Source organism: Seriola lalandi, unplaced genomic scaffold, assembly GCF_002814215.2.
Source record: "Seriola lalandi dorsalis isolate HSWRI2012SDOR001 ecotype SW California unplaced genomic scaffold, Sedor1 jcf7180002054680, whole genome shotgun sequence".
Classification (NCBI taxonomy): domain Eukaryota; kingdom Metazoa; phylum Chordata; class Actinopteri; order Carangiformes; family Carangidae; genus Seriola; species Seriola lalandi.
Genome location: NW_019525233.1, coordinates 848,741 through 860,765, shown reverse-complemented (window position 1 = coordinate 860,765; position 12,025 = coordinate 848,741). Strand labels below are relative to the sequence as shown.

Here is a 12,025-nt window from a genome sequence, read left to right as displayed (position 1 = left end):
GAGGAGACTCTTTCCCTTCAATATCCAAATAAAGGTGTAAAAAAAAAAAAAAAAAAAAGACAAGCCATAACCAAATGGGGAATTTACAAGGGGAAAAAAGTTAAATTTTAAAAAGACCACACTGATCACAGACCCCATTAGGGGTGATTGTTAAAAAAAAAACTCCATGCATTATACCACAGAGACATGTAGCTTAAATCTGGAAACCCAAATCTGGGTTTTTTTCAACATTGATGCACTTTTGTTGCCTATTGATCCACAGTATAAGATGAGGCACTGAGGTCAGATTTTTGCATTTGTTTGAAAGCACTTCAATGTTCTTTTAAAGATCAAGCCTGTGTCATAAGAGTGTGAGCGAGGATTCACACCGTTTAAGACAGATTCACCTTCATGGCTTCATTGCACATGATCAAAAACATAAAATTGTGAGAAGAAAAACTGATTTGAGAGCTGAGTCAGAGCTGGTCGAGAAGAATATTCAGTGTTATTATTTACAGTTCAGGCGGAGAGAGAGAGAGAGAGAGGGAGGGAGGAACCTTCTCCTCTCTTCCACACAGATATGGGTTTGTTTGATATTCATTATTGGCTCTTGAAAAATGAGTATAAGAGGAAAAAGAGCGTCTGAAAGATTGTTAGTGCACTTTTTTTTTTTTTTTTTTTTTTTTTATGATTTCAAATACAATATAGATTTATATCTAATCCATAAATTGTTTCTGACTATACAAAAGTGAATTGATCAGAAATCATTATTAGACTTCATATCTACACAGTTCCTGAAAGCTCATCTTAGTTTTCTTTTATTTATTTTTTTTAACAGTGTTCAATACTCAGTGCTGTTTTATTGTAGTGAGATTCTCGCCTCCCGGGGCAAAGCACAGCTGATGGATCCAGAGGTTCAGGAGGCGTTGCAGAGTTGACAAGTTTTGTGTTTTTCTTTCTTGAGAACCAGAGTGGTGGGTCACCTCAGCAATCTGCCATGTAACGTCCTGAAGGGAAGAACACAAAGGATGTAATTCCAGTTGTTGATGCATTAAATAAAGCAGAGTCTGGTGTGTGTGGATGATCAAGCAGACTACAAACCTGTGGCAAATCTTTTCTTGCTGAGAGAGAGTCTGTATCCAGCACCCTGTAGCTCCATGTCCACTCCGGACAGGGTGCTTCCCTCACTCATAAACTGCACCGCCAGAGTAGAGGGGTTTGATGGACCGTTTGACAGCTCAAACTTGGCCCTCAGAGATCCGGCTCCTGGGGGTCAAACACAAACAAATACACTCAAATTCCACTGAGTGATGCAGCTCTCTTCCTCACCATCCACTATCAAAACAAACAAAAAAAAAATGCTTACCTTCATTTTCCGACTTTTCTGAGATGTCGCTCAGCTTCCACAAACACTTATTCTGCTCTGAATTCCTAAAGGAAGAGACAGAAATATCACATTAAGCTCCATCTGTTTAACTCAGACAGAAATGTTCTTCAGGGCTTCACACTTCTGATACGAGCGCCAATATCTCACCATATGGAGTTGGGCAGAGACTGCATGTTGGTGACTCCTCCGTCGACGGGCACTAAGATCTGTACGTTGCTGAGCGGCCAAGGAGAGAACATGGAATCTGGGTTGTAGCGGTAGTCGACCCTCAGGTCTGTTGTGCTCGGTGTACACTTCCAGTACACGGCCAGGTTTAGAGGAGTGGAATGGATCCCGTCAGACAGCACCTGGACGCAGTAGAGTCAAATTGTCCAAATTTAAATATGAACAGCAATTAGAGCAATTACAGTGATTTTCTTAATATCCTCCCTCACAATGAGACTATGTAACCATGGCTGGAGTGTAACACAGCAGTCTTTGGTTTGCTGAAAACAAATGTTTCTCCAAAGCTTCCTGGAAAGCTGCTTGAACACCAGCTGTTGTCCAGGACTAACACTAATTCTTCTCCCATCACAGAAAAATTTATGGATTTCTTTTTACACTTATATTTAATCTGTTCCTACATTTCTTGATCCACCTAATGTAAAATAAAACTCAATATTTATTTATTGAGAGAAAAGAAAAAAAAAGTCAGGCCTGATTATGGGGTGGCAGGACCAGGACGGCCTTTAGTGGTTTGTGAGGTTGTCTATGAAACTGGAGGGCCAAAGCTTGATGCTTGATGACAGCGTGGCCAAACCAGCTGAAGAATCCCTGACAAGATATTTAACCCCTGCCTCTTTTAGGGCCGCAGCATTTTCCACATATCAAAATCATCCATGAGTTAAAAACATTAAAAACAGTTACAAATACCTCAAATCTCCAAGATTTTGATGATTTCCTTCATACATTCAGTGAATACTGACTAAATAATGCAGAATCACTGCTCTTTCTTCTCTTGTCTCACTCTCAGTGGCATCAGCTAGTAATGACAAGTCCTGCTCCGCTCATGATGTGTGCAAAAACCATGCAGACACGTACAATATAGTATCACAGACAATTTGGACTCTCTACTTTACACTTCTACAGTCATTTTTCTTATGCATTATTATATTAAAGATAAATATAATAAATAAATGATAAATAAAAAAGCAAGTTTGAAGCTATAAAAGAAGCTTTTTTGTTTGTTTGTCTTTTCCCAAGGCCTTTTTACATTGTGTGAGGCTATATGATTTTACATGTTTAACCCAGATTATCACAGTAAGACAAATTAATGTAATTCTAATCTGGTCCCAGAAAGACCACACCACAAAGTTAAAAGTACTGGATTATTACACAGACTAGAGCTGGAGGATCAAATAAACTTCTGACAGAACACAAACAGAACAATGAAAATACTGTGATATCTTTTCTCCCTAACTTTGGCGCATGGCCGTCAAGATAGTGAAATACTCATTCTTTAACTGCAGTTTTTTTTATCTGGATCATGTTCCGACCTGGTATTTCAGGATGTCCACGTTATAGTAGGAAGCTGAAGGATTCTGATCTGAGGCTTTTCTGAGGTAGGACGTCAGTGCTTGCATGTTGAACCAGAAGTCCTTGGAATTCGAGTCACTCTGGGAAGGATCACTAGATAAAAGACAAACAGTTAGAAAGAGAGACGCACGCACGCACGCATACAAGGAATAATAAGAGGCTCAATTATTCATTACACTTCTTGGCTTTGTGTGTAAAGCTCCAATAGCTTGGAAAAAATGACCCTGTTATATCCAACCAGCTACTAAATCATGAATTCCACTTGATTCAATTAGTCCAGCCATGTGGTCTATGGACAACCGTGAAGAACCAGAACGAGAAACATTTTTTAAAAATAGAAACAGATGTCATCTTTCTTTAATTTTTGTTAAAAGATGCAAATTTGTCACATAACGCTCGCAGTTTTAAAACGGGACCAGAAACTTTCCCTGCATCTGAGGCAAAATATTCACTAAACACCTTCGACTGAGACAAAAGAGGTGAGAGATACAATGATGTGTGTTAAATGAAGCAGCTGTTATATAAAGTTTGCTGTTCTTTGCTATTTTAGGGCGAAGTATTTCAGAAGAGACATGGGCTGTTGAGAACCTGGCTGTTAAAGTCTGGTGGAAAATACTTCCCTGACAACTTAATGATGGGTTTATGTCAGATTACTAATTGAATTTCCTCTCACTGACGCAGACTACATTTCCTCCATCCTCGCTCGTATCATCCCGTCCAAATCCCTCTTTGACTCAACCCCAAGTTATCAGCTCTGCGAAGGTCTTCAGTTGTGGACACGCCTGTTTGTGTTTTAGCTGCTTCAGTGATCATGTTTTCCTGGACACCTCACCTGTATAAAAGCTGTTGGTTGGGTAGGATCTGCTCCAACCTGCTGGTGTTCTTCAGTTTGAAGGTGAGGACGGCCGGGGAAGGGTTGGTGGTGAACACCTTGATGATGCCCATGGGGAACGACAGAGTCATGTCTCCTGTGATCTTCACAATGCACCTGTGGAGCGCAGTCACATGAATATGAATTATGTGTTTGGGGGGGGGGGGGTCTCCAACTAATGATCCTGTTCATCATGAAAATTTTTAACAAATGTCCCATTAGTTTATAAAATGTCACAAACATAAAATTCTAATTGCTTTTTCTGTCTGAGTAACAGCCCCATAAACTCACAGATGTTCAATTTTATTCGATTAGTAATGATATGAAATAGAGAAAAGCATTAAATCCTCACATCTGTGAAACGGAAACCAGAGAATGTTTGGCATTTCTTATTAAGAAATGACTTAAACAAGTAATCTGTTATCAAAATTACTGTTAATTTTCTTTTGCTACACTTTTCTTTTCATCACTAAAACTGAGTACAAAGCCACATTTGACATATTTGATCTTATTACGTACCGTACTTTAGCTCACTGATCCGCTCTTTATGTAAAGTTTTAACCTAGGCCGACTTAAAGTAGATATCCAACCTGTTTTAGACTTCTGCTTCAATCTAAACACGTTGGCTTTAGGTTCTAGGTGTAACACATCTACGCGTTTGTAAGTCTTAATATATATCTCTATGGTTCTACAGTCTAATATTGATCCAGTTTCTAAACGAGAAGAGTCTTCCTTCATTCGGGGTGCAGTCGAGTGCTGTGGTGGTTAACGGCCCACAGCGGGTCTCAACCTCGCACCGTGTCTCTACTGCATTGCTTATGAAATGTTCCATTTGCTAATCCCTGCAAAAATAAGCTTTTTTTTTGCACAGCGGCAATTTAACAGCAGTTAACTAATAAAAGGCTGTATATTTTCTCTGCCCCAGACTATAATCTGCTCCATGTAGGTTATCCACTCTGAAAGAATGGTGTCAGACTAACGCAAAACATTCCACACATGCAAAGCGAGAGGGAGATACACTCTGCAAAATACGCAACCTGGGTCTAGTGTACGTTGGCCGGGGACCATGAAGTACAACACCATGTAATGTATAACTTATAGCGTCATATGTGTTATTGTTTGAGTTCAAATATGGACAAAAATGTGTATGCGTGCAGCTCCTTGTCGGGGGCCTTTGAGCAGCAGGAGGTCATGTGAGACTCACTTAGTGGGATCAGCTCCTTTGAAGTAAGCATTAACCGACTCTGTGAAGGCCACGGCAATGGGCAAAGCATCCTGGGATGCCAGGGTCACAGGGCTGGGACCGCGAGACGTCCCTGAGAATGAGAAAGGCACAAAGATTCAGGTCTGTTGACTCAGCTGCAGATCAGACTCTCATAACACTGGGCTCCAAAGCTCACATCAGAATTAGGCAGGTTTGATCATGCAAAGATGCATTATATAATTAAGAATATTTCATGAGGTCAGTCATTCATACATTGCAAATCAGTACATTCTGTTACTTTTCAAATAAACAGAAATAAGATACAGTTTTAGAGCGCTTCGTGCTACAGCTGCTTTAGTTATAATTAAGTACAATTAGACAGAATGACCTCAGACAGCATTAAAACTTAAGTTAACAAAAGACGTAGCAGTCATATCATTCATTACTTCAGTATTGTAACAAATAAACTGTTAGAAGTTGATGCTTTTGATCGAAAGAAAAATGTGAAGAGGTGACAGTGAAGAGCACACAAGACAGAGAAATGCAGTCACTGCAAAGCAAAAAACAATCCAGTTGTCCATCCAGCTCATTCAACTCGCTGCTGTTAGTTTCAGTTAAATACAGAGGAGAGTCCTCTTGTATGAACTTCAACCATACCTGCTGGTGTTTCACACCGCTTCTCAAAGGTAGGCAGCTTCGCTATGAACACATCATCCTCTTTACGCCAAATTAAAAGGCATAAAAGAGGAAAGGAGGAGATAAACAAACCCAGAGAGCACAAATGTGAGGAGAGATGATGCTGAGCACAGTTGTAAGCTGTTTCCTAAAATGTGTGACAGTGGCAGGTGAGCCCTAAGCTGACGAGGCTGATACGACTGCACAGAGATGAACAAAGAGCTAACAGGCCCTGATGATGACTTTCCTAAGCATCAGTGAAATGTATGCACAGTAAAGATGATGACTGTAAGCACCACAGAAAAGGAGCGTCTCTAAAGGGAGACGAGAGTTTGGAGAAGGCAGACTCACTTTGGCTTAGGAGAAAGAAAGGAGAGAGGGAGAGCAGCTCTGGCTCTGGGGAGGAGAGGGGGTGAGCAAAGGTGAGCTCAGCTCCTGCAAGGAGAGGAATGAAGCAAGGAAGGAGAGAGGAGTGAGGGAAGAGGGGACAAGGAGAAAACAGCACATTGTGGTGCAGAGACAACGACATGTGGCACATTGGTGAGGAGCTGAAGAATAAGGAGTCCAAGAATAAAGAGATTGTCTGCACACAGAGGAGGCTGAGGAAGCTTACCGACGGTGGGGGTGTTGCCAGCGCTGAGTGAGGCGTTCGATGACAAGGAGGAGGAGCTCTCTGCCCGGGCGAGTGGTGCACTGGGAGGAGGACTGGCGTTGGATGTTTTGGGTGGGCTGAACGGCCGAACCTGAGTGAAGGGAGTAGATCAAATAGGATGGTGTTTTTAAGTCAGAGTAGATTTTAAAAGCAAATGTTGAGTTGCACTTATAGAGTGGTTGCAATTACTCACAATCTCATTGATTCCTGTGAGTTTTCCAGTGGGGAGTTTGGGCCTGGAGGAGGGTCGTGGTGGGGGCACCAGGGCTCCAGCTGTCAGCGGGGTCGTAGGTCGGTTCGGTACCGGCACTACACGAGCAAACACATGTAAGTTTTACTGGTTAGCGACAGTTTAACATCGTGAACAGGAATCTGTACAAGCAAACTTGTACGTACACAACTAGGCTTCACTGCAAAACCATCATGCATCAAGAGCTTTAATATGTAAACCATGACAGCAAAACATGAAAAATCATAACAGGAAACAAGAAAAACACATTCCAAATTAAATTTCACAAAAAGAAACTCGAAGAGAAACATGTTGCAAACCAGGCAGTGAGTCAGATAAACAAGTCTGCAAAATAAAATAATGAAAAAAATAAATAAAACACACACAAATATGTAAACTCCAAATATGAAACTAATGCACAAAAATAACAAGATAACTCAAAATACACAAATCAAACTCCAAACCTCAGGCATAAAACACGTCTCTGACGTCAGTGATCATGTTACCATTGAATACTTTGCTTGATTGAGCTGCAGCCATCGCCCTATCTGTAATTCCAGCGAAGACATCAGGGAGACCGGAGCTGCCGTCCTCTCTGCTGCCCGGTGCTTTGCAGTAGGCGTCAGCAGAGTCATCAGAGAGGAAGCGGCTTGATCTGCCGGGGCCGGACTGCAGCCTCTGGAGCTCCTTCACACTCGGCCCTGAGCCCTGACGGCGAGCTGGAGCAAAATTATCACTGAAAGCGATCCACTGGCTCTGGGACCAGGACACAGAGGAGAAGGAGTCGACGCTCTTTGGAGGGCTGCCGGCGACCGGGCTTTTGATGGGGTCGACTGGCTCAGTCGGCAGGGTGATGGGGGCGCTCTGGGCCCGCGCCGGTACGGGTTTGAGTGCTTGGAAAGCGTTTTCTGGCGAGTCCCAGGGGGAGGATGTGGACGAAGAGAAAGAGGAGGCATCTTTGGATGGTTGGCTCTCTGCCAAGGGAGGAGTGCGCTCCCTTTGTGTCACCGGCTCAGCTGAAGGAGCTGATGTGATTGACAGAGGCAATAAACATCACAAATACGAAGTATAGACAGTAACCCCTGAGACATTCAGTCACATCTCTATAGTTCCAGTGAAATCAGAAAGCATCCAGTCAGCAGCCACTTATCATCTCAGACTGTCTCAACATACACAGAAAGCCAATTCAAAAAGAACGAGTCAATATGTGAACAACTTCATTCACTGTTTACAAAATAAAGACCAACACTAAAATACTAGACTCATACTATTGGTGTTTTTTTTCGACATTAAAATATAAGTACGTATTAATCATTAGAATTTGGGGTTTAATGACTATAAACACAATTATAATCAGCTATGGACCAACATATCTAAATCTAAATAAATGTATCTGTAACCTAACACTACGGCATCAGCAGTCACAGTGTTTGGAACCAGACGGATGAACCAGCATGACATTACTGAGTGTCAGATCACTGGGTAATGTTCAGAACTGATCCGTATTGGGTGACATATAAATAGTGCACCTGCTTTTACACGCTGAACCCTCTATCATATACGGTGGGAGCTGAATGAGGCTCTTTAGATTTATGATGACTTAGCCTGATGTCTCCTAACGACACCGTTTCCTCGTTAGTGCAGGAGCTAAAATGACAAAATAACTTATCTTACTTAGTGTCTAATCCACCAATGCAAACACTGGTACAAAAGCAGGTCATATAAGGTTTCATGCCTTCCATAATTTACATTATCTTTTCACATTTAAGCTGTTGCACAACAATTTCTTATCAGAAGCAGAATCTACAACATACAAGCCCCTTGGGATAACATTTAATTGTGCAATTAAAATTTTATATAGGAATTAAATATATCAAGTGTTGATCATTTCATTAAATTTGCAGTTATTAAACTCCTTCATAAATCAATTTTTATTTTAGAGGCCCATCTATGGAAGAGCACTGCAAACTAGCTTGGACTATAAATGCTGTGGCATGTGTTATTGGTTCACGCTAGATAATAATGTAAAAAAAAAAAGCCAATTTCTGCTATTATACACAACATATTGTACATGTCCATCATATTGATTTTGGTTTGTTTCAAGTTGTGGCCTCTGTTCCTCTCTGCTGATGCTGTCATGACTTTTCAGGCTGTTCTTGACAGATCAAACAATTCTTAATCGATTCTACAGTTTTGTCTCACATCGATGCAGCAGCAGTTTGAACTCGATGATCTTTCCTGTGTTGGATCTCTTTTCGTTTTTCTCATGCTGCATTGCTGATTGCCAGACTTTTTATAGCTGACAAAATCTGCTGACTGGCTTTCAACCAAATATGAACCACCAGTGTGTCGCTGTTTGTAATTGTACTGAGTTATAATGGTGTTTTTGTCCTTGTTACTCTGTGTAACAATAGTTTTAGTGTCATGTCCTTACCGGATATCATGCATATTTTGCAACCATAATGTATCCTCTTATCAACGACATACAAATCCTGATTTTAGTCATGCAGAAGGACATGTCCTGAAAATGTAAGTATGTTCACACGCATTTAAAATAAAGAATTCTCCAAGGTTTACATAAAGGCAAACAAAAATTCATAAACATAAACATAAACACGATGCTAAACAGTAGCTGATGAATGCTTCAAGTTCTTTTCATTTAAATCACTGTGTGATGAAAGGGGCACACACATTTTACCTGATGCCTCTGGCAGAAAGACGTCTGAGTCATTCATCAGAAAAGATGGAGATGGAGGGATTGAAAGGAAAACAGAGGCAAGGTCTAACGAGAGAAGTTAAAACAAACACATCAAACCAAGAAAACATCGAGTGATTCCAATTCAGACAATGACATCGTAATAAAACAAAAAGTGAAATAAAATTTAAAAAACATGTAAAAACTGAATGAAAAAAAAAAAAAAAAAATCAGTGAACCCAAAATAAATAAATAAATACAATAAATGCCAAAATCCATACATTGTTTCAGTCTCTGTTTCATTCAGTCAGAGTTTAATCTTTCTAATACCTCACAGACTCGACTTGTTTCATGTGTCATGTGTGCATTTGGAGCTGGTCACACTGCCACACTGTACACAGGGAGATTTAACAGGCTGTGCACGGGGACTTAATTCCCATCACCGTATCTTAATCAGGGCACTTTTCGATGCTCTTTTGACTTTTAAGTCACGACCTTTGACAGTAACAAGACACTGTTTGACAACATACGTGCCAGTGGGCTTTATAGCCAACCCTCTGACCTCTACTAGGTGCCAATTAACTGTGGATTACGCTTAGCCTAGGCAATGGGTCACTGCTAATGTCACTCTGTTTAAACACTGGTGTCATGCACGTAAAGCCGTGAGAATCACACTTGTTGTGCAACAAAAACCTCAAAAGTCAAATGTCTCATAGAGTAGTGCGACTATAGACACTTCAGGAAGATGTTTAAGAAAAAAGAAAAGCTGAGCTACTTGAAACAAACTGGGGGAAAAAAACCCTGCAAACTGGGATAGGAAAAGGCTGCCGTTTTAATTCCCCAAAGTCTAATATTGTGTTGACTTCAGGGGTCAGTTCCTCCATCTGGGACTGCCCTGAGAGGAAAGGCTTCCAACTGAGAAGCTTGGAAAAAGAAAGACAGGGGAAGGGAGACTATATACTGCATAGAGAGATGGTGAGATCAAAGAAGTGAAAGGGTGAAAATGACTGCATCACCGGCTCAACTGAGTGAATGAGTTAAAATCAGCATGCTCGTTCTTTAAAGTTACAATCCTTCGGACCTTTATTATTTATTGTCAGCATGTTTTTCCTCTTGGTCATTTACACTCCATACGTCCCTCTCTGAAGAGTACAGTAGTTTTTATTGGTAACGGTGAAGTCAGGCCTTCAGACTGCGTACCTAAGCACAAAGGACTGACTGAAAACAACGGATGATGTAATCAAATGCAATTTTATCTCATTGGTAACAGCCTCACTGTTCACTCTTCACTCTCCTTACACCACATCAGAGCTGTTTTCACTTACTGCCAATGCAAAACCAACACTTCCCGCTGCTGCTGCTGCTGCTTCATATTAAAAGTGTTCAACTGGCTGAACATTGAAGCGGTGTAGTTCATCACCAACTATGGAGATTCACCAAAAATGCATTTTGCTGAGGCACTTTTCCAACAGAAGATCATCTTTTACTTTTGCAGGTGACACGCTGTGCAACTCCAACTCCTCAACAAAGTAACTAACTTGACTGTAGAATGAAATCAGATTCAACTGAAGTTATTTTTGACTGAAATCTTACGGACTACAATTTTAAAGGAATTCAAGTGACCACTAATTGGTGAATACAAAATTTCTTGACGACACAAAGTAAAGAAAAAGGTAAAATCTGAAATTGTGGAGAGAGGTATGTGCACAGAAATCCAGATAAAACGTATTGATGTTACCTGTTGATGATGACACAGAGGAGGAGGAGCCTGCTGCGAGAGTCGGGCTGAACGGGTCCAGAGACAGAAGGTCGTTGTTAAGTCTGATAGAGGAGAGAGTGAGTCGAGTCAAACTTTCTTACACTTTCAAGCAAATAACTGCACGATTTTCCTCTCACAGACTATTTAAAGTGCATAGATGCAGTAAACATTAAAAAAATAGCTCTTTTGAAACTTTTGAACATTGAACAGACACGAGTTATAAATAAAGTTTTCACGTTTTACTCTGATACTCACTCGTACGATGTTGGCACTCTGGGTTTTGCCAGTTCGTCACCTGCAGCGAGAGAAAAACAAACACAAACTGAGACCCACAGACCTGCACTGGGCGATGACAGCAAATACATTTCACAGCAAGTAAAAAATAAAATAAAAACCCGACACAAGAGGTTTTCACCATCTAGTATTCAAAGACATTTGCCAAAAGTACATCACACCTTAAACCAGAAATATAAACTGAGGTTTTGACTGAACAAGTGAGAACCACCATCTGCCATGAAAAATCATAGAAATGTATTTGCAGTAAGATTTAGGTTTAGATACAATATATTTCTTATTTCTGCCTCATAAAGTAAAACCTTACTGCAAAAAGGGTTAACTCAACCAGCTAATGTGTTTTTAATGTGGTGGTAACACTTTACAACAGGGGAAGAGGTGATTTAGCAGCTGAAAAATAAAATCAGGCATTGCTTTGTTATTTTTGTGCCCCTGTCTAAAGTGTTACAATAAATTGCTGAGATTCATATAAGCAGAAACTTAAGCACCAGAGGTAAGAGGATGCAACCGAGAGGACCCTGATTTACAACCATACATGTAAGTAAATCCTTCAAAATAGGATGCTGAACATTTGCAGTGAGAGAACACAGTGTCAGTGGTGTTAGCTGGTGTCAGCTGGCTGCAGCAGCTGTGTGAAAGGCTCCTATGAGGGGACAGAGATGAGAGCTGTGGCAGATACTTTGAGGGGAGGAGGGGGGAGAGGGC

The 12,025-nt window shown here is 40.8% G+C and overlaps 1 protein-coding gene across 12 annotated transcripts in view; it reads right to left on the bottom strand.

Annotated features, from left to right (window-relative positions):
• Positions 1–770: 770 nt before the first annotated feature.
• fcho2 (FCH and mu domain containing endocytic adaptor 2) overlaps positions 771–12,025 on the bottom strand; it is a 40,149-nt gene continuing 28,894 nt past the window's right edge. For 4 of the 12 annotated variants that reach the window (XM_023422234.2, XM_023422235.2, XM_023422236.2 and 1 more), the window contains 15 exons: positions 11,282–11,321; positions 11,006–11,088; positions 9,271–9,354; positions 7,079–7,597; positions 6,537–6,652; positions 6,305–6,434; positions 6,043–6,126; positions 5,674–5,733; positions 5,017–5,128; positions 3,774–3,929; positions 2,902–3,034; positions 1,514–1,713; positions 1,346–1,410; positions 1,081–1,245; positions 771–986 (listed from right to left, as the gene is read on the bottom strand). In XM_023422234.2, the coding sequence (XP_023278002.1) occupies positions 964–986; positions 1,081–1,245; positions 1,346–1,410; positions 1,514–1,713; positions 2,902–3,034; positions 3,774–3,929; positions 5,017–5,128; positions 5,674–5,733; positions 6,043–6,126; positions 6,305–6,434; positions 6,537–6,652; positions 7,079–7,597; positions 9,271–9,354; positions 11,006–11,088; positions 11,282–11,321 (1,970 nt within the window). In that variant the 3' untranslated portion in view covers positions 771–963. The remainder of the gene's footprint in view (positions 987–1,080; positions 1,246–1,345; positions 1,411–1,513; positions 1,714–2,901; positions 3,035–3,773; positions 3,930–5,016; positions 5,129–5,673; positions 5,734–6,042; positions 6,127–6,304; positions 6,435–6,536; positions 6,653–7,078; positions 7,598–9,270; positions 9,355–11,005; positions 11,089–11,281; positions 11,322–12,025) is intronic. The other 8 variants (XM_023422241.2, XM_087178222.1, XM_087178223.1 and 5 more) reach the window with 4 other exon arrangements.